The sequence below is a fragment of the Parasteatoda tepidariorum genome, chromosome 3 (genome assembly GCF_982258835.1).
Source record: "Parasteatoda tepidariorum strain Cologne lab strain chromosome 3, Ptep-v5.0, whole genome shotgun sequence".
Taxonomy (NCBI): domain Eukaryota; kingdom Metazoa; phylum Arthropoda; class Arachnida; order Araneae; family Theridiidae; genus Parasteatoda; species Parasteatoda tepidariorum.
In genome coordinates this window covers 57,541,728-57,564,777 of record NC_141757.1, presented here as the reverse complement: position 1 = coordinate 57,564,777, position 23,050 = coordinate 57,541,728, and the positions used below count along the sequence as shown (strand labels likewise).

Below are 23,050 nucleotides of genomic sequence, written 5' to 3'. Positions count from 1 at the left end.
CAACCTTAACTTAAGACTGTGCAAAATATCTCCATAATCTTACTTATAAGGATGTTTATCTCTATGTACTTCCCCCTAAATCACTATAAGGATGAATCTCAAACCACCACCATTTATTCATGATTGTATATGCAGCCTGACGATCAAAAATACCTAGAAGTGACTCATCTATTATCTTGATTCCTCAAGTTTTACATGCTTATGACTTAAAGATGACTGCTTACAGACTTAATTATTTTTCACCTAAATATTACAAAGCTCGAATGTTCATTACTAACTGTAATTATTAATGCCTATTAAACTTATTTTGTGTTTCGTTATTTATTTCCTATCTATCTATAAATTATAACATTGTAAACAAGTGTTGTAACACGAATGGCTAATTTGGCAATGAATGACTGTTGATTTACAAGTATACTGCGTTTACATGTGATAGAAACCAATTATTTTGAACAAACGGGCGGTATTGGCTTACAGTTATACTATCAGGCGGGTGATCAAAAGCATATACATTGAACATTTGTAGTATATACGCAGTATATTTGTAATATGTAAATGATAAGTGCATGTATTTATTTAAGTATCATCCTTTTTTACGTAGGTATATTTGTGAAAAAATACTTCTTTAAAATTTCTTTAATGCTTCTTTAGGTTAGCCTTGTATTTATTTTTATCATTTTCAATGAAAAATAATTTAAAAATATTTAGAAAATTTTTATTAAACTAAATTTGTAAGTTATATTGCTTTTTTGCTGCTCACAATTCTATTTTAAACAAGCTTATTCCAATCTCAAAGGAAAGAAACCAAAAATTTTAATTAAAAAAGTAATTAAGTCCGAGATAACTCGGACTCAAATAATTCAGTTCTAGAAGTTATTAAGAGGTGAAGAAAATTAATGAATTAATATGTTGTAACAATTCAAAGTTTAACGTAAAATTTATGATAAATATTGCAGCTTAAAAAAATCTGGAATAATTATTTTGCTATGTTAAAAAAAAAAGAAAGTTTGAAGATGTAAAGAAAATGGAGAGAAAAAATTTTTTCGTCTCCTCATAACATAGTAATTTAATTTATCTTTGATAGTTATGGTATACTAATAACAGTTTGCCTTTTTTTTATTCACTTCCATTAAAAAAAAACTTTTGGATTTAATTATATAAAACGAATTAATTCTATTTAAGCTAGACCAAACGCATTTGATTTTAAGTAATTGGACAATTGTGTGACATGTTAATCTAATGAATTTTTTTCAGTGACACCCAATGTCTGTAATAATGACCTTCAAATGATCTTGAAGATTGAAATTAATATTAAATAAATTTCTTAGTAAATGCTTTTAAATCATTTAACCGTAATTAATAAAATTAATATGAAGCAATGAGTTGCTAGATATGGTAGATGGACAATAGAGTAAAATGTAATTTGAACTTATAATTTATATTGAGTCATGCCTGATTTTAAATTCCTTAAACTTTTAGTTTTTAAACATTAATTTAAAGCATTTTATTAGCATTATTTTCAATTATTTCGATAATGTAAATTTATATTTTGAGGTCTTAAAGTTTTTCAAACCTTTAAGTGACCTATAATAAACCTTTATGTGCATTACAAATGCAATATGTTTTAAGTTATTAAAACTGACTTTTATGCAAAAATATCAGTAAGGTAATGAGACGTACTTATTACGTGAATACAATTATATTTAGTTGATATTTAATAAAACTGATTAATTAATAATTTTTCCCTCAATTTTCAATAATAATGGTTACCTTAACCAATTTAAATAATACTTCTGCATAAAAAGAACTAAGAAATTATAGAGAAGTTATCATTTCAACTTAACTAGAAGTTATCATTCAAGTTAACTATGTGAAGTTGCATGTGTTGGTATCATCTCACTTTCCGCTAACTTAAATAAACCATGCCTTGTTGATTTAATAGCGATTGCAATCCGTTTATATAATTTAATATAATTTAATGTAAATTTTTATACATTTTATTTTAAATTTATTAAAAATCTAAAAATACATTAGATAAAATTTAAGATTTTAGAAATATTAAATGCATAATTTTAGCTCTGATTTCCAACATGTCAATAATGCTCTTTCAGTTTGCAATAACTTTTTACATTCATTCCTTAACTAAATATTATTTTATTTTGTCAATTATTATTTCATTAAATTGGTAATATTTGCTCAAAATGTCTATTTTTAAGTCACTGAAAATTTATTATAAAGATTTGAATATTAATATTTAAGAATTAATTAAAACTATGAAAATCTGACCTATCATAATCGAAGTCATGGTGAATTTTATATCATCAAATTTATATATTTGTCTGAAAACTAAATTGTAAGTTTAGTTTCTTCCGACAAATAAAATGTTTTTTAATTATTTGAATTCCAACTTCGATGTAATTGACATCGTTAATAATTAATTATATTTTGAAATTGTTTTTCTCGGATTTTAATATTAATTTAAGACAGAAATGTGTGATTTTAAAACTTGGTTATTTTTAAGAAATATCTATAAGCCTTGCTTGATTTATTGTATGCTTGCTTTATAAAAATCCATATATAAAAATGTTTCTAGGGAGTACCTTGAATTTTTTGTCTTAAAATCATTCTTCAGCTTGTCAAAGTTAGTATCAGTGACAAAATTTTATATTACTCATGATTACTTTGTTTTTATTTAGGTCTCAGAATTCGTATCTTCAATCTGGTTGTGAAACTAGTAGCCTGCCTCTTATACGTCATCAGAGTCGTTTTAGATCGAGGACCACAATACGCAGTTTGGTAAGAAATTTGCTTTTTCATACATCCCCTACGTACTGTTAAAAATTTGGAAAAAAAAGCTGACTTGAATAAATCCGAGATTTTGCATACTTGCTTTATTATGAAGATTTAAATATAATAAAGACCCGACATTTCTGACTAAACTATCAATGACATTTATCAAAAATCATACATAAGAATTTACAGACTGAAAACATGCTATTTCGGGATAAATTTAAAAAAAAAAAAAAAAAAAAAAAAAACAGAGTACGTTCTTTGTTTGCTAGCATTATGAAAAACTCGTAAAGTTATGATTTCTATTTGCCGACCAGGTGGCCGAGTGGTTAGCATGCCTGACTGCGGAGCCGATGGTTGCGGGTTCGAATCCCGCTCAGGGCATGGATATTTCTTTCTCTCTGTGTGTTCTATGTCCTTTCTCCTTTTGTGTGTGTGATTGTGTGAATGTGACCCGCCCTATAAACCCCGTCACCCACGTCACACAACCGCAAACCGGCGGGTGGTGTGACGTGGGTGACGCTGCTCCACCGCCGTGGCTTCGCCACAGGTGCCCACTGGGTAACGAGAAGAGAGTAGCAGTCCTGGCATATGACGCCAATGGGATAATATATCCCAAGTGCCCGCCATTAAAAAATAAAAATGAAAAATAAAAATTTTAAAAAAAAATTATTTCTATTTTGTAACCAGTCAAATAAGAAGACCACTAGAGAACTGTAAACTTTTTTTTCTACTTTTCAAATTAATCAATGGCGGATTCAGAAAGTTTAGAGTCTCCTTTTTATAAACTATGACTTTTTACAATCTCATATGTGTGTTTTTTTTTAAACATTTTTGATAAGAAAAATAATCGATTTCGCAACCATGTCTTATGGTTTTTATGCGTTATAAAATTTTGCACATTTATTAAAATGCTTTGCCGAATTTTTGCACAAATAAAATATAATTTTTTTTAAATAATCTTTGAAAAATTAACCAAAACAATTAATTCAAGATTTTCTAAGTAAATAATTTCAAATAATTTCAATATGATAACAAAATGAGAAGTGACATTAAACTTAATTATTAGCAAATTGCATGTATCTAGTGGCTTCTAAAATAACTAAAACAGGTTGATAAAAGAGCTGCAAAGGAAACAAAGAGTTATCTGCTAAAAAAAAAACTTTTAACTACATAAAAAATAAAAACACATAAAAAAATAAAACAGACCACATCCTGAATATCGCATATTTAAATAAAAACTATTATTATGCTTTTGTGATTAGAATCATTATAATTCAGATTTATGATTCCTTAAACAAATTTCACAGTAAAGCTTTTGTTACTGATTCAACTATTCTTGGATATACTATTCTATATTCTATTCTATGTAGAAGAAGCTACTATTTTATATAAGAAGCACGTATGAAGTTTTCAGTTAAGAACATATAATACATAGTATGACATATAACTGAGGTGTTAATAAATTCGTGCTCAATGTTTCGAATCATACTAAGAGCCAATAGTTATAAATATTTCAATTTCTAAATGAGTGTAGTAAAATTAATGCTTTAATAATTATATATAAAAATGTAATGCTACGCAAATATAAAATAATTTATAAAATTTGTATTTGTTGAGTATCTATTTGCGAATTAAAAACATTATTTTTTATCTATATTCCTTCTGCTCAAAGCAGTAGCTTGTAGAAAATTATCCAATCAAACTAAATAATATGGCATAAGATAGATGCTAATTAAAATTTAAATTGAACAGACACACCAGTCTTACGTCACATATATCAGATTTTTAAATTCCTAAAAATTATCATAATTTATAACACTCCAAATGTTGCTTCTTACAAATTTAATCATATGAAGAAAAAAAAATTTCTAAATAAATTACCGCCCAGTCTTTTTCAGTCACTCAGTGGGTGATGATAATTCAAATTACGAACTACATTCCTTAATGGTTGCGTAAATTTTGCTATTTTTGATATTTTTAACGGATTGCTTTGCTGTAACAATCCGTCCTAATAAGTAAAGTTTGTGGAAGAAGAATTTGAGTCCTAAATCCCATTAAAATCGTACCTGAAAATAAATTAATACCCAGGAAATATCTGATAATGATTTGAAGAAACTAACTCAGTTATTAAAACAATAAGAAAAGAAATCAAAATAATTAAAGCAATTAGAAACTACACTTCCAGTGGAAAAACGCGCAATGCAGCAGAAATTCCAAAAGGAAATTGAAACCAAGTGAATAAATAAAGAAAAGCAATGAAAAATGAAAAATATGAAAACCGAAGCTGACGTGGTCAGGGGGTACCTGCCCCGGAAGTCATAAATGCAAACCCTTTCTATCGACACGACAATTGAAAAATTTCGATTTAGTTGATGCTTGGTAGTCAGTTATGTACTTTGGTTTTGGGATTTATTTTCAAGTAAGCTTTTGAGCATTGTATTCTTATGTATTATTTAGGTTTTATACTTTTATAGTTGTTTTTTTTGTAATTTGGATTGTATTTTCTCTACCTGGACTTTGTCAAAACCTTTAGGGTACAAAGAGAACAACTTTGACATTTGTCGCGTCGGTAGAAAAGGTTTTGCCTTTATGACTTCCGGGGCAGTCATAAATCACGACGCCAGCTTCGGTTATCATATTTTTCATTTTTTTTTCATTTTTATTGTTTTTCTTTATTAATTCATTCAGTTATTAAAACTAATAACTAATTTTGGAAGATTAAATACGTTTACATGTATGCAAAAAGTTATAAAAGTGATATGCTAAGAAAAGATGGTTTTGGTTCAAAAAAGGAAACCTCCAGAATAACCACTATCATGACATTAATTTTTTATTTTTTTTATTCCGAAGCTTAATTACATTTTTTCACTTCTTTAATCTTAAGATAAACTAGGGACCCATTCATTGATGAATGTTTTTATGTTTCAAAAAAATCTGCCGAAGCCAAAAGAAAAAAAAAACTTTTTTTTTTCATTCTAGCGGTAAAGAAAGGAATTTTCTTTGAAAACTCAATATCTACATTTTTATATCAAAGTAATTACTGTGCACCGTTTAAAGCTTAAATGAGCATATTGATCGTGAAAAATGTTCTATCATACTTTTATTATTCGCCGCAATGTTTGCTTTATGGCTATAAAAACTGTAATTAAAATTTTAAGTATAGGAATAAAATGTTAATGAATTCGAGCCATATTTCAGAGTTAAATTTGTTAACACTTTAAGTATCGTTTTAGATATTTTCTATAACTAAAATTTCTCAATTATTCTTTTAGTTAGAGAATGCTAGTTTTTCATTGGTTAAATTTTAGTACTACAGAATTTCGGATTTTAATAGATTAAATTTAACTATACAATCATTTACACATACATGGTTATTTTTGAAAATAATTTATTAAAATTTTAATTACATTTGAGAGTAAACATTACATTTGAGGCAAAAACAAAATTAAAAACAATGAGAAGAATGTAAGCATGCTGAGTAACCAGTTTGAGTTTGAATATCAACTATCAAAAATTATTATATTAACTGTTTCTATATTTTAATATTAAAGTAACGGAAAACTTTGTCTTATTATATGCAAAACATATTCTATAGAATAATTAATTGAACAAAATTGTGTTCATGTCGCTGCCATAAAAGGATAGCGTCACAATTTTAAAATATTTTGAACTGTAAGTGTGAAAAAGGCATTTTAAATTTTAGCTTTAATCTATAAAGTTTTGGAGAATATCAAAGAATATATAAAAAGAGAAGAAACCAAAGTCTTTACTAATAAGTGTAGTGCGCAAAACAAACGGACCACCCTGATTAACTTTTGATCTAACGATCGGATCTTCGCGTTCGAAACTCAAACTTAATAGCTCGAGTGGATGATTTCAAATTTTCTAATTTCTAAGTGCAGACGATATTTTAAGTTACGAAATTAGACACAAAAACGCACTTTCGCTGAATAAGCATATTTTTATTGACCCCTAAAATAAAGGGGTTAGGATTAATCTGGGAAATATGTTCTCAATAGTTCGGTCAGACGAGCACTCCAAAGTTTGCACCCTTTAATGTCAATTCGTGTTTCGCCATATCTCACGAGACATTTTTAAGCAAATTGAACAAATTTTGCACATAATTATAAAATTCATTTCTTTTCTTCTTCTGCGCACTGTAAATGTTTCTTCCAATTGTTATTTTTTTCTACAGATAAAAGAAACATTTCTACTCTAATAATAAAGCAGACATTTAAGCGTCTAATAACATGATAAATATTTAGCCTTACGTAACTGCACCTCTCTGTGTCAGTAAGCTGAACTTCTAATTGGACAATAATTTTTTTTATTCATTTTCTATTAGAATTTGTAATTGAATGTATGTAAACCAATAAAATCATTCAGTTACTTTTATTGCCTTTCTATGAATTCGTTAAATGATTTCAAAAGATCTCGAGGGCTAAAGAAGACGGAGATAATATTTTTATTAAGCACCTGTGGTAAATTGCGATATATTTCAACTTACGATTAATTACGATTAAATATTTAAAGTCATGAGCTTGATAAGTCATGAAAAAATAACAATAATTAAACTTTTTTAAGGCTCAGACGATTTAAAGGCATTATGAAATTGATTTTAAATCATATTTTAAATTTCCGTAAAATTTTTGGGATAAATAGTTTTAATCTTTTGTCTGTTAATCTGTCTTTCTTTCTTACTTTATTTCTCTCGCCCTCTCTCTCTCTCTTTCCCCTCTCTTTTTTTCACTCTCTCTCTTTCTCTATTCTTCTTTCTCTACTTTTCTTTCTCTCCATCTCTTAATTTTTTTCCTTGCTTTTTTATCATTTGCCAAACGATTCAATTTTTTCCCTTGTTTTAATAAAATATTTTAAAGAAGGGAAATGGTAGTTTAATTTCTTTCTTCATTTAACATAATAAATAATGAAAATGAAGTCGTCAATAAACTCATTTTTAAAATTTCGTTTTCGTTTTTAAGAGTTAATTCCAAAATAATTATTACATTAAGTTAATCTTTCTCAAATTTCAAGATAATTGAGGTCAGAATATTTGATTAAAAAAATGGTATTTTTTAAAAATTGTGTTTTGAAAAATAAAAGACAGAAAGTGATTCAAAATAAAATGTTTTATGGTGTAATAGTCAGAATTTTACGAAATCGCTATTATTTTTATAAATAATGTTAAATATAAAATACTTATTCCACGTATAAAATTTTATTAATGCTGTATAAGAATTTTTTAGGAACTATTAAAAATTATAAACTAACTAGTGGGCTGCGCCCCCTGCTCGCTAACGTTCGCCAACCCCGAAAATTGCTACGCAATCTTATATGTATTGCTTCGCAAACCAAGCTCGCTTCACTCGCTGCTAACTTAGGTACATTGCAAATGCATAAAATTCTAAGAATTCAAAACAATCATTCAAATCCATATAAAAACTTTTTTTTAAAAAAAATTACATATTTTTAGTAAATACTAAGTCATTAAAATAAATTTGAATTCAAGTAAGTGACATTTAATTCGTTAAACCTATTAGAAGTGTGCCATAGTATAATTCGTGATATAAATCAAAAATCGTCAAATAAATTCGTAATATATAAATTCGTGAAAAATAACGCTTTCGACAAAATACTAAAATAGAGATCTATCGACAAAGACTACTCACTTCTGCCTAGCTTAATAGTATGAGATTGCCGCAGCTGATGCTCTCTGGTTATTTCAGTTTCCGTTTTCAAAAGCGCTATATGTTGAGCCACCTCAGCTAGATTTGGCATGTGACATTTTTAGCGACAATCATTGATCGATTCGCCGTGTAACAGAAATAGTAACGTAAACAAAGCAAAGCAAACGTTTCCACCGGCGGAAAAGAAATACAGCCAAAATTTGGGAGCCTAAATTCGTGAAAAAAAGCGCTTTCGACAAAATACTAAAATAGAGATCTATCGACAAAGACTACTCATTTCTGCCTAGCTTAATAGTATGAGATTGCCGCAGCTGATGCTCTCTGGTTATTTCAGTTTCCGTTTTCAAAAGCGCTATATGTTGAGCCACCTCAGCTAGATTTGGCATGTGACATTTTTAGCGACAATCATTGGTCGATTCGCCGTGTAAGAGAAATAGTAACGTAAACAAAACAAAGCAAACGTTGCGCCACAGGCGGAAAAGAAATGCAGCCGAACTTTAGGAGCCACGTAAGAGAATTATATATATATAATATTTTACTAGTTTAATATTTTTTAATCATTTTCTAAAGTAATTCCTTACTTTGAACATCAAGCATAAATATTTTTTTTGAGTCTTCAAATTTTTTCATTTCATTTCAATATTTTTAATTCATATCTAATTTTGTTTTTTAAGTAAGATGTTTAAAATACAAATTATTTTTCGAGCTGACTGTTAATTTTCTCGTATGTCAATAATTTTGAGCGTGGTACATGATAAAACATTTTAAAACAAATCTCCGTCATTAGTTTAGATTTCCTCTCATCCCAGAGTGCCGGGAAGAAAAGAATTAGAAATATACTGAAAAAATAAAGCAAATTTAATTTCGTACTTAAAATCATGATCAATATCAAGAAAACGTAATTATAAAATAAATTTTTTAATATAATACTTGTAAGAAGAGATAAATATTTCAGGATTCAAAATTGATTTAGCAACTTTAAGAAAAATTTATTCAATTAATTTTTTTACTGAATAAATGATATCTTTATATTTTTGCACTAACCAAAGAAATTGATGAAATTAATATAGTCAAGATGAAAGGATATCTAGTTTCTTAAACTATAAGTGCTTACCAGTAACTTGATGACTTTTTAAGATTATTTAGCCTACTTGTGTTTTAAAATAATATTAACTTTTTAATTGGATTCAAGAGGGTTTTTCCAAGTCTATTTTTTACCAGTAAGTAAAAAAACTGTCGTTTGTTACTATGATAAATAATTGGTTTTTTACTCAAAATGGTTAAGAAAGATATTCACAAAAATGATCTTCAATTTCTTCCACACATTTTACAATCTTTCGTCTGTTAGACTGATAACTAGACCATTAAGCTTGGCTTACAAGTACATGAAGAAATGTCATAAAATGTTACACAAGATCTTAATATCTAACAGATTTTTTATACCTTTCACCTTTTTTTTAATTGGTAAAGCAGGTTTTACATAGCATTAAAATATGCTAAGCCTTTTATGTGCGGTCGAATAAAACTGGGACTTTTTTCGAAAGACTAAACTGGGTCTATATACAACAATTTTTTGAATCAAAATTCCGGAAGTGTTGTATATAGTGTTTCCTGGCTGATACACGTTAAATCTGCCGAGTCGCAAAGTCCTCCATGTTACCATACCAAATCAATACCTCTGGGGATACTCATCCAGGAGTTTCCTTTTATTCTGGATTGGTTCAAAATTACAAAGCTACGGAGTTGAACATTAGTAGTTGCAAACCCAAAATTGGGTCGGCTGTTCAACGACGGATATAAGATATAAAATAAGATATGAAATATATAGTGTTTCAACTGTAAATGATTGGCACTTTTAGCCTGTAACATTGCAGAGGAAAAAAATCTAAAAAAAAATTTGTGATTTCTTTCCTAAAACTTCTGATTTCGGTTGTTAAGCTTTATTCCATTTTTATCCAACCATGTCAGATAAAACGAGTTTAATCCTAAAAAGGTTATTTTATCATACAAATAAAAATTTAAGCAATTCAATTTACGGAGTTTCTTAGAGTAACAAAAACCTTATAAACCCAGTTTCGTCCAACTTTATACAAAAATAAAATTTTGATCAACATTTTGCAAATTACCTTAATGATTCTCTCGTTATCCAAATCTCTGAAAAGTATATCTAGCCAGGTCTCTGTATAGTTCTGAAGAAACTTAAAGCAGAAAACGTAAACTCAACTAAAATACCTTTAACAACAAATTATCTTTTTCGTAGCTGCTGTTATTGGGGTAAATAAATTGAGTTGTTAATAGATCTGACATTTCATCAATTTAATAGTTGTGTAGGATACATCTAGCGGCTATGTTATACTTAAAAAAAAATTTCCTGTATCTCCTATTGGTTCAAGTTTAGAGCAGTTTTTATTAATTAATCACCCTTATTGCACATTTCTAGTTTGAGAGATCGGGTGAAAGTTGAACAGAAGGAGAAAAATACTACTTTTGGGTGGAAACTTGGAGTTAAGATTCAATGGTATTTTTCAAAGGGTCTTTCGTCGCATGAATTATGTTTTTTTGTGAATAATATACTATTTTCATGACTACTAGGAGTTTGCAACAGTTACTCATGACTGTTAGACAAAGTTTAGCCCATCTTCAGCCAGTGACCCCTATGCTTATTCTGGAAGTGGTGCAAAACGTCAATGTAGAAAAGCCACTCTTTAAAGAAAATGAAAAAATTTCGTGGTCCAATTTTTTAATATTTAAAATCTTACTCTAATTGTGAATTATTTGGGTTCATGAAAATTGCATACAATTAGAATAAGACGTTAATTTTGACAGTTTTCATTTCGGTGGGAAAATGTTGCCAAATTAACGATTTTTAAGAAAGTTTAATAATTTTTAAAATATTTAAATTGCTTGCCCGTTCTTAAGCCCTAATGATTCTTTACGATAAGATGGCATGTATAGTTTAAAATTATAGATTTGCTTCAAATGTGAGGCTCTTAAACTGCGGCGTTTTTATTCTCCTTGCCGAAAGAATTTCGAAAAACCATATTAAACTTCTTATTGATGCAAACAGCATGCAATTTCTTTTGTCTGTACCACCAGAAAAACGTGATGCTAGCAATTTTCTTTCCTTAAAATCAAGATGTTTTTTCTCAGATGAGGGGTAGAATAACTTATGAACCCCACATGTGATCTAATTATAAATAATATATTTCATTTCTGTATTTAAGAAAATTGATTGAGAAAAAAGCGTTCCTTGATAAGAGTTAAGGTTATAATTAGTGCGCTTTCTTTAATAGAGCAGCTAAGTAAAAAAAATTTAAGTATTCGTGTCTAGTTTGAGAACTATGGTTGCATTCAATAGTAATTAGTGTGTTCGTAGAACGATTACAAACATTATTTAGTCCCGCAGTGGACTGATCGTTAAAACACGGTTCCCAGCAGAACTGTCAAGTCGAAGTCAAGCATCACTGGCTGCGGTCAGTGTGCGGGTGGGTGACCACTTGGATCAGTCTGCGTAGGGACCGAAGGTGTGCGGTATTGGTCCTCGTTAAACTGTGCTACCGTAAAGTGCTCGACTTCGCGCAGGTCGTCGGGCTACTGAAGCGGAGGTGCCATCCCCTCCGCAGAGGATCAAAATTGTGATTTCATGTCTTCGGATCATCCTCCGGGATTTTTCCCAGACCGTCGCCAATAGCCCATTGTGCAGCTCTAGTGCGACGTAAATTAACAACAACAACAACAAACATTATTTCGCACTGAAGCTGAAAATGGAAAAAAAAATTTCGTTCATCTTTTTTAATTTTGAACTATGATTTAATCCTCAGATTGAAAATTAATTGTAAAAGGGATATATTTCTCCGTATCAATGTGCATCAAAAACGTATGAGTGTAAGCATGAATAAAAAAAAATATTAATACTTTTAAAAAAGATAAACATTGTTTTCCCTCATTCAGTATACTCAAAAACATTCATTATTAAATAATGGAAAAATTTTCAACATAAAGTATTTTATTTCACTTTACATCTGCTTTAATTTCAGTTAACATATGGCTTCAACTATAAGTAATAAATTATTTGTCTTAGAAATACAGCACCTGATCTCGTGTTTAATACATCTTCAAAGACTCTTAGTGTCTGACCTTTGTCCCTTTACTCAAGAGTTCAGGAATAACTCTCAGCAGTAAGTACATTCAGAATAACAAGGATTGAAGGCAGTAGAATATTTAACGAACATAGGGCCTGATATATTTCGAAACTTCTCAAGTAAATTTCAATGCATTGTGAATAATTGTGGAATTCCAGTTTGAGTTGAATAGCATACATATTCAGTATTTTTTTTTTTTTTTTGCATTTTAGAAATACTCATTCTTCATGCTAAGTTGAAATTTGCGTGGTTTGACACATTTTTTGCTTAAGTATTGAAGGAAACAGCTAGGTGATTCGTATTTTTTAACATATTTTCATATATTTTTCACAATAATCTTTATAAGTATTCTACAATTCTTTTATCTTTATGGCTAAAAAGGAGTAGGCTAAATATTAAAACTCTTTTAATAACTCATCCGACTTCATTCTCCATTTTTTCACTTTATTTCATCGTCAAGTTTACTCGGATTTTATAATGCATCTCTTTTGTTAAATATTTCAAATATTCATCTTCTTATTTCGTTATTTTCAAATTTTATGATTGCTTCAATGAACAATTTTTTTAAGTTTTTTTTCTATTTTTATTTTATTTATTCATGAAGTTTGGATCTATCTAAGAAATTAAAGTTGCTTTACTATTTCGAATAATTGTAAAATCACACTATGATATTTTTACCTCTTGATAACTGTATTTGAAAAAGTTCCAAAATTTTTTGTTTATGAACATTTGCATAAAATAAAAAAAATGAATTCATTTGAATAGCAGGCATTTGATAGCACAAAAAATACATGAAATAGAGTGTTTTAAAATGCCCCTCCTTCGAAATCAACCCCTTTCTATCCAAAATCAAAAATACTCAAAATACAAATTTTGGTACTCATTTTATTTTACTGGTAAAATGCCAAAATAGGCAGAATTTATTCCATTTGGAACGTTATGATAAGAATTACTTATAAGAGAACATTTAGATTTCTTTCTCTCTATATATATATGCATAAAATTTAATGTTGATCTGCCTGAAAGTTATTTTTAGCAGAGGTTCCCAAACATTCCCAAGTTCCAGATCCCCTAAAAAATTTAAAATTGTCCCACGAAACCCTAATTATATAATATTTATTTTGTACACATAATGTTTTATGTGCCATGTGAGTACGACTATGAAACAGGAAATATAGAAATAGAGTGCGAATAGAAACGTAAACCCACACTTAAAACGCACTCAAGAACTTTCAATTGTAATTAATAAAATGTTATTTTGATGCTATTTTTGGAATTACATATTTCCCAGCTTTTAAAAAATTTTAAATTTCTGAATTTAAGTTATTTCTTAATCCAATTATTTTTAAATTATTTTTAAATTAAATTTTAAATTATTTTTAATTATTTTTAAATTAATTTAATTATTTTTCATCACATTTGAATAAAAAACAATTATAAATACTTTTATTCTTTCCTTAACAATCAATGTAACAACTAACTTTTTAATTCAACATAAATGTATCAGTGCTGCAAATATTCGAATATCAAAACCTATTAGTTTTATTTTCCTTAAGCCTCTTTTTACCCTAACCACAAAAATGTTTCGGTTACAGGGTTATATTAAATTCTTACGAACTTTTTGGTGATTAAGTTGTAGCTAGATTATATAAAATTAACACTAATAACGCAGTGTTAGCTTTGTAGTTGTTATATTATCTGTCGCGATAACTCGCCAACTTTGCATCTCTTCCAATGCTCCTCAGTGTTTGTTAGCGACTATTCATTTACTGGTAAATTTAACATTTTTGGAGTTAGGAATGGAGGTTTTTTGAATGTCAAATGGCAAAAGTGAATAGTTACAAAAATTGTCACAAAAAATTAATCTGTTTTAAAATAAATTACCTTCGTCTATAGAGAAGAACTGAAATTTTAGTTTGATAATATGGCCGTATTTGTTCCTCTTAAAATGTTTTCTAAACAAAACAAGTTTGATTAAGGTATCGCTGCAATAATTCCTTTTTAAGTACAAACGTGATGAAACGTAATTTTCACTACTACAATCATGCTTTCTCCGTAGTTTTTATTTATAATAAAAAAACATTATAAGCAATAACAATAAAAGAAAAATATAAATCTAAGGAAATTATTATGAAATTGTCAATTGCTTTATTGCCATAGTTGAGCTTGCTGCTCATTGCATAACTTTCCAAATCTTAATATTAATTTCAATATAGATACTCGTATTTATTTTTTAAAACCACATTTCGCGAGAGATTAACTCTTAACAGTAACTGGGAAAAAGCCATGCAAATAACAAGCAAAATGAAAATCCTCTTAGAAAAACATAATTTAGACTTGAGATTCTTATTCTTTAAGTATCCATAAAGAAAAATAATCAATTTATCATTTAATTTCTGTAATTTATATTTTTAACTGTCAATGCATTTATGGCTTAATTAGGTAAGTTTAAAATTTTATAAGTTTCTTTCTTTCCTGATACGTTATTAGAGGTAAGTATACGCATGCTAAACTATAGATTATTACCCTAAATTCCTTAAACTAATGAGCAGTTTCAATAGGTGTGGCTGCTAGGCATCTGTTATTGGGCTAATTTTAAACACAATTTCGTGAACATGTATAAGTAGAAAATAGTTTAGAGATAAAGATAGTTTAAATAAAAGATTGTGGCTGATGCTTTTTTTTAAATAATTTGCTATTCGTTTTAAATAAATATAATAGCTCTCCCAACATCCCATATTTCACATGAACTTGATAAAAAATTTATTTGGAATTCTAAATTATTCCGGTGAGAATTTATGAATTATTTATTTTTAGTTTATTACAATTAATAGCACTAAAAAGTCTTTATTATTTAAAATAACATTATCTCATAATAATAATTTACTAACTTGATTAAATCTTAATTCATTGTTTATTATCTGAAGCAAATACAGGGTGCTTAAAACTACAGCTACCTTGTTTATGCTATAATAGGGTCTTTTTGGATGCTGATGAAAATTGGTAAGTTACATGAGCCACGGGGGAAAATTGTATGCAATAAAAAAAATTTGCTCGAATTTATACCATCAGGTGAGGAAAGTGACGTAAAGAGAAATAATATGAAATTGAACCGTAAAATTTTATTAAATCATATCTTGCGATTTCATAATGCGTTATGTTTGGTATTCAATATTATCTGAAAGGCTCTTCTTTTTTTCCTCGCAGCACACCTCTAAGTATACAATCCTTTTGACACTTTTGTACATTTTTTTCACTTATTCGTAGTGGCACATTGTAGGATGATTTAACCGTGTTTTCAAACCATTTGAAATTGCAATAACGATTTGCTCATACGTAAGAAACACAGCCATCTCTCAAAATGTTAATTATTTTTTATTGAAAATATTTTTTTCTGTTGTGCATACAAACTATACACCACGTTATTTCATTGAAATCTACGTGTACATTGTTTTCATTTTTTTTGCACTGGCACATTGTAGAATGATTTAGCTATGTTTTTAAACCACTTGAAATAGTAATAACGATTTGATCATATGTAAGAAACCCAGCTATCTCTCAAAATCGTAATTATTTTTTATTGCAAATATTTTTTCGCTGTCCATACAAATTATATACCAAGTTGTTTCATTGAAATCTACACGTGCATTTTTTTATAGTTATATGCGTGCATTTTTTTAGTATTTGTTTCAAAATCATACATACTGAAAATAACAGTCTACATGTTTCAGGCACTGAAATAAAAGGCACCCATTTTCAAGACGTGCCAGGTGCGAATGAGGAGAAACAAAGGTGGTTTGAAATATAAAACGTAAAATAATCTACAAAAGATGCAAAAATATAGTTGAGAAGCAAAACTAGAAAAATGCAGAAGCCGAGAGGAAAAAAGATGAAAACCAAAACAAATAAAACCGCTGTGACCGAGAGGGGCAAATCAGAGTAAAATGCATTTCCACACGTTATGGCTAAGTGGATAATTATTTCTACTTCAGTCTCCTCAGCTCACCTTGATGTCCTGGAATCTTGTTTCATTCATATAACATTAGTTCCTTACCCCCGCTTCATAAAACGTGGAGATGTATTTTCCCCTCTCGGACAAGGTGGGGTTTTTTTGTTCCATTTTCTTTTATGTTTATTTTTATTCTCTCTCAGCAACTGCGATTTTTCTAGATTTGTTTCTCACCTTTATTTTTCAATTTTTCGTTGGCAACTTCGTTTTGATTCAAATCATTCTTGTTTCTTCTCATTCACATTTGGTGAGTTAGTCAAATGGGTGCCCATTTTTGAGCACTTAAAACATGTCCACGGTTATTTTCGATTTTTATATTTCTTGAAGCGAATGAAATTTATAATTAAGTAATAACTACCCTGTAACTTAAAGAACTTCCAGTTGATGACGAACGATAAATGTTTCCCTTTAATCTTATTAATGCGATCCTTGTATATTTCGATTAATTTTGTTAGTAAATTTGTGATGATATTGAGATGAAAAAATTGTTTTAAAAAACTTACCTCTTAAAAGTTTATAAAAGTGCAAGGGACTATTTTTCTTACAATATTCTGGAGGGGGGGGGAACTTATTCTGAAGCGTAAGAGACTACCGTATCCTTTTCCACACGGGCTTTTTCTCCGACTTTTCAGCCTTCTCAACTTTCAGCAGGGATTAAATTATTTTTTTATAAACAGGAAAATGTCATCAGCTTGTCTTTCTTTCTGAGAAAAATAGATTTCACACATGAAAGGTACTGTTTATCTCCAGAATATCCCTGGGATGTATCCTTTCATAAGGTTCTATTCAAGTCAGGTTTCTTGAGGAGAAAAAGGAAGAAAATTGTATTTGCTAGCCTTTAAAAGAAAAACCTTGTTTTCTAAAAAAGAAATTACTTCTAGCACGCGTTTAGGGTTCTCTTAAGTAATGTGCCTCAATATTTACTGTCAGTTATTCTGTTTTGCCACACAGGAAAAAGGTTATTGTATCACATTTAATATTTAATGTACACTGTCTATTGTTGTTTTATTCCAACTTGTTTATTATCTTAAGGAAATATTGTGAAAAATTTCTATCTTAAATATTTGTCTAATGATTTTGATTACTTTTAAATTTCATAATTATTTTAAATTTTAGTTAAAATTTGTTGTCAATATATTTTTGTGACTTATTTTTTATGAAGTTTGTTTTAATTTTTGTAAATAGTACATATTTTTACGGGGTACAATTTTATGTACTTGTCAATTAAACTCAATAATTTGTCAACTCTAAAGAAAAATAATTTTAAATTCTTAAAACTTTAAGCTACTACTGTTGTGAAATGAAATAGGAAATTATTATTTAAAAATACACACATTGATTTGAACAAACTGAATTATTTTATGTTAAAATATTTTAGTTAATAAAGGAAACTTGTTCAAAATATGTAATAATAAAAAACATCAAGTTACATTATAAATTTAAAGAAATAGTATTTAAAAACTGCTTACGTATTAAGATTAAATTTTATTTAAAACATTATACATATCTCTTTTAGAATGTCAGGAACAAAATTTTTCCCGTATACATCTATGCATTAATACACTTCCTCATGTCTGATTACCCAACAAACTTTCATTCAAAAGCTTTTTCAGCACATTTTTCGTAAAATTTCTTTCTTCCACAATTTTATTTTCAATAAATGAGAAAAACCATTAATGGTCTCTTTTTTTCAGTTTATTTGCTTTGTTAAATTGGATATTCTTTGAATATATTGCCTATAACTGCCGTAAAATAGAGATCATGTAAAAGTACCAAAACTATATGATCCATTCACGAAACCCATAACGTAATTATGGGGAAAATGTTTAACTTTTAAGACTGTGCTTTGATTCATTTCTGAAGGTTTTAATTTTAAAAAAAGCTGGAAAGATTTCTTCCAGTACTCGTATCGAAATTTCAATCTTTAGTTTCACACTCCAATTTACTTTATTAGAGAGAAACTAAGTATAGATAGTCATCTAATGTGACTGATAAAGAAAATAACCATTTTTGGCTCCGAACTAAATTTTAACTATGTATAACTATTCCATTCTAGTCCCTATTCTATCTAGTATGAATTTTAACAGTATGATTATTTTTACAGTATGATTAATAGTATGGTTATTTGTTTTTGATTATTTTTACATGCTCTTTTATCAAGTTATTTTCAAATAGCGAAGTAGAAAATTTTCACAAAAATTTCAAAATTGCGCATCGCATAAATAGTTTTTGAACTATATGTAAATATTATTCTCTTTTTTGTTCATTAAAAATATACCTGGAACATGAGTGAAACGTTCTGTGATGCATATGTCTTTATTTACGATATGTAACGTAAAATACCTATTAAAAATTCAGAAAGCGAGACAGAGTTATCTAAGAGTGTTATTTAGATCCTTACAGAAACCTTGAAAACCTTATTATTTATTTAGAAAACAAACTCTTTCGGATTACGTAATGCTATTGATTGAAATTATGTAAGACTAATGTAAGGAAGAAAATATTATACTTTAACTAAGGTTAATTCTCTCGAGAACTAAAATATTTAATTCATAGCAGTAACGGTACACAAATATATTAAAAAATAAATGAAACTCAGAAGCTAATGCTCTATTCTGTTACTGCTCGTTAAAATCCTTAATTTATTTTTTCGCTACTTTCTTTTGTTCCAGCTACTTTAATAGGCTTTTTCAGTTATTACTATCAATTTCCAACTGTTATTTATAAAAAGCTTATAATCTTAAAAATAAATAAAGTTTTTAATTTTTAATAAGCTATTTACTAATAAGATTTAAAGGGTCACATTAACCAAAAATTGACTAAGTATTGAAAAAAATACATTGTTTATAATTAAACTTCAAATAATTCCGGACACACACAAAAAAAAACGTCTCTGTATTTTTAATAAATTGATGAGTAATTTTAGGCAAAAGAAACTCTGTTTTACCCCACAAATACGCATTTCGTGGTCGGATGCATTTTCGCTGTTTTCATGTTACGTTTTTTTTTCGATTAAAGACAGAGATTAGAGTTAAACATTTTCTTAATCAGCATGAGATATTTAATGAATGTGTACATTGAATAAGCATTAAAAATTGATTAAAATTTTTACATAACATTATACTCGTATATGTGTTTAAGACGGTTTTTGAATTTTTTCCCTCCATTTCTCATGTAACTAACCGTATAAAATCTTTTAACTCACATGCAAACAAATTAGTGCACAAATTTCTGACAGTCGCACTGCAAACAAAGCAAAAATACACGAAAAATATGCGAAATAGAAATCCCTTAAGGTTTTTAAAATTAGGAAATTTTTAATTTTTTTTTCAATATTTAAAAAAGAACTTAGAATATTAAAAATTAATTAGTGATTGTCAATCAAATGAGCATGTAAAGCATTTAAAGAATTTTTTGTTTGACTCTTGTTAAAAAAAATTCTCCTAGAGTACTGTGAAGCTTTAAATATAAATTCCAACATAGAATATGGTCAGCAGTTATATTTAAAAATAACTCAACTTTCTTTTATCACTTACACAGGAAAAAAATATGCTACTGAGCTCCTAACAATAATTATAACTCAAATTTATTATGGTATACATTCCATTTGAAATATACTTTGCTAATGTATTTATTAAAAATCAAAAGATAAGAAAGTTTAGAAGGAAAGCAACTTTCCTCCTTTCTAATATAGATAGTTGCTAAATATAATCCTATCGAAACATAAAGTTTAGACTGGACTATATATAACTAAGAATGTGTGAAAGTGAAGTTTAGAGTGGTTGCAATAAATTGAACTCAGCTGACATAAATCTGTCCTGAATTACAAAGAGAGGTTTGTGATCACCTCTAAAAATATCTCAGAAAGTTTCAGCATAGCTTTGCATATCGACTAGAACTGGTTAGCATTCTATGTAACAGGTTTTCTGTATCTGTTACAGAATAGTATCTGTTTTTGAAGTAACACGTTGCTTCGAAAAGTCTGTAAGAAAATACGAGACAAAAGTTGCGACTCTATCTCAAATCACTCTCAATTTTTCGTTTTTATTTGCGTGTCCCTGTAGCTTTTAATTTAAAGAAAAGAAATCAAACTATAACAAGATATTTCATTGAAGTATTGATATTTGAACAGAAGATTAGGTGGAAATGATTACGTTTAATTGAGCGTTACAAATTTGCCTATTTCTACTGTTACTTTTCAACCGGAAAATCTGTTAAATATGTTCTTTATGGAGCAAGATTCACTAACATATTCCGAAACAGAGGTCTGTAACTTTGTAACAGATTTTATAGCTGACATGGTTTTTTATCTTCACAACCGTAACATGTCTCTTGGAAACAGATTTTACAACAATTCTGCTGTATCTAAAACAACACATTAATTTTAAGAATGAAAGTTAGTCAAAACTACCAGAATATGGTAAAACTTACCATGTTTCTGGCCCTATGAGAACACCAAAAAGCTCGATAATTTTTATATTCTTAGTGAAGCGTTTTGGTTATAATTTTGGTAAAATTAACAATAAAGTATGATTTAATAATATGCGATTAAACTTTGTAAATGTGTTAAACTTTAGTAATTTTATCTTAACACCATAAAGCATGGCATTAAAAACCGATTAAACTTACTTTTCAGTTTTGTATTTTTTACTAAATGTGTGGCAATAAGAACTATAATTTTGAAAACTCACTTTTTTCACATAAACGATAATATTGCCATATAAATGATTTAAATATCGTATATTTTGGTTTTATTAATCAGAAATTCCATTTACATGCAATAGGGTAAATTTCTCAGAATTTTTCTCCGTGTAATATTAAATTTCAGTTTTGTTCAGGTATGCAAACAGTTCAGTTCAGATATGCAAACTGAACATTGCATAAAAAATTAACCTCTATAATATCGATGAAATTAAGTAATATAAATCTTATATGCCTTAGTATTTAAATACATACTTGAGTGGAATATTTGTAATGTAAATAATATAATTTTTGAAAGTAAATAATAATAATATAATTTTCGAAATGTCATTTTTCAAATATAATAAAATAATTAATAACAATATTATAATTTTTAAAAGTAGTTGATACATTTCTACAGTTAATTGAGCAAATAAAAAAATATTTTGTTTCAGACTTTTTAAATAAACTACTTTTTAATGGAAAAAAAAATTATTAAAATATTTATTATCTCTTGAATTTGATTAAATAATATATTATACTAAGTGTTTCTCCTCAACCTTGATTTTGTTTCACATCAGCAAAATCGAAACATGTAAAAAGCCTTTTAAAAACCTTTTTATGATAAACTCTTTACAGTTTTTAATGTTTTAAACATAAGTTTAAATTTTTTGATATTTTAGGTGATAAAAAATTTCTTCATTCGTCTTTTATTAATTTTACTGCTCAGTAGTTTCAAAAAAAAAATCAGCGATTAAAAACGGAAAAAACATATAACTGAAATTGAATTTATATTAAAATAGCACGAAATGCTTGAAAGAGCAAAAAGATTTGTTAATAAATATACTTTAGTAAGTACAAATATATACATTAAAGTCTTTTTTACGTATTCTTCATCTACGTTCATCAAATTTAAACAATCTAACAAAAATCAAAATCTACAGAATAACTAAATAATGAACTGTTTCCGTTCCTGTCTTCTTCAAACACTACTTTAAATTAAGTTTCTCTTTCAGCACTCGCAGTTCTATTTAACAAAATGCGATAAAGCTTCTAGCTTCTACTTTTATAACATTTGAAAAACCGAAGATAATTTATAAAATCGTAGCAGGAAGCAACGAAGCAAATTACGAAGCAAAAAAAGGTTATAAAACCAAAATGTTAAAACTTCATTTTTGGATGGCGAGATTTCTTTTGGAAGTTTATGTTATTCTCAAAGCCCTTAAGAACTTTTGCTTGTTTTCATTAAACCCCGAAAACAACTTTATCGAGATGGCTTTATTTACATTAGAACTCCCGTAGTGACATTTTATAAGATCGTAAAAATTTTACTTTAAGAAGTAGCTTACTTCTTAGGCAAACAAACCTTGAAAAAACTCAAAATTGAGTGGGAGTGTGGTATAAAGAATGGATGCTTGGGTAAACTAATGTTGATAAAAGAGTTCTTTGACTTGGGATGATTTTTCTGAGCAAAATTTCTAATTAATTTTTAAAAGAAATCTTTAAAGATTTTTGTTTACCATTCACCTAAATTATTTTATTAGCTACTTTCAACTCTTTTTGGAAGAATTAATAAAATGACTCTAAGGAAATTTGTGATTCAATTTGAAAGCTCACAATTTTTATTGTAGAATATCATAAAACACCACTTCTTCATAAGTCACTTGTATGAAACTATGCGCAGTAAATATCTAATAAAAATGACTTTTATACCGGTATTTGTTACAGCAATCTTCGGTAAC

General features: G+C 28.1%; 1 protein-coding gene and 1 long non-coding RNA gene across 6 annotated transcripts in view; one reads left to right on the top strand and one right to left on the bottom strand.

Annotated features, from left to right (window-relative positions):
* The window catches only part of LOC147813821 (uncharacterized), a 579,591-nt gene that overhangs the window by 368,225 nt on the left and 188,316 nt on the right, over positions 1-23,050 (bottom strand). The gene's annotated exons all lie outside the window — the stretch shown is intronic.
* Positions 1-23,050, top strand: part of LOC107438721 (potassium channel subfamily T member 2) — a 518,547-nt gene that overhangs the window by 321,654 nt on the left and 173,843 nt on the right. For all 5 annotated transcript variants that reach the window (XM_071179918.2, XM_071179919.2, XM_087159363.1 and 2 more), the window contains one exon: positions 2,697-2,796. In XM_071179918.2, coding sequence (XP_071036019.2) covers positions 2,697-2,796 — 100 coding nt within the window. The remainder of the gene's footprint in view (positions 1-2,696; positions 2,797-23,050) is intronic.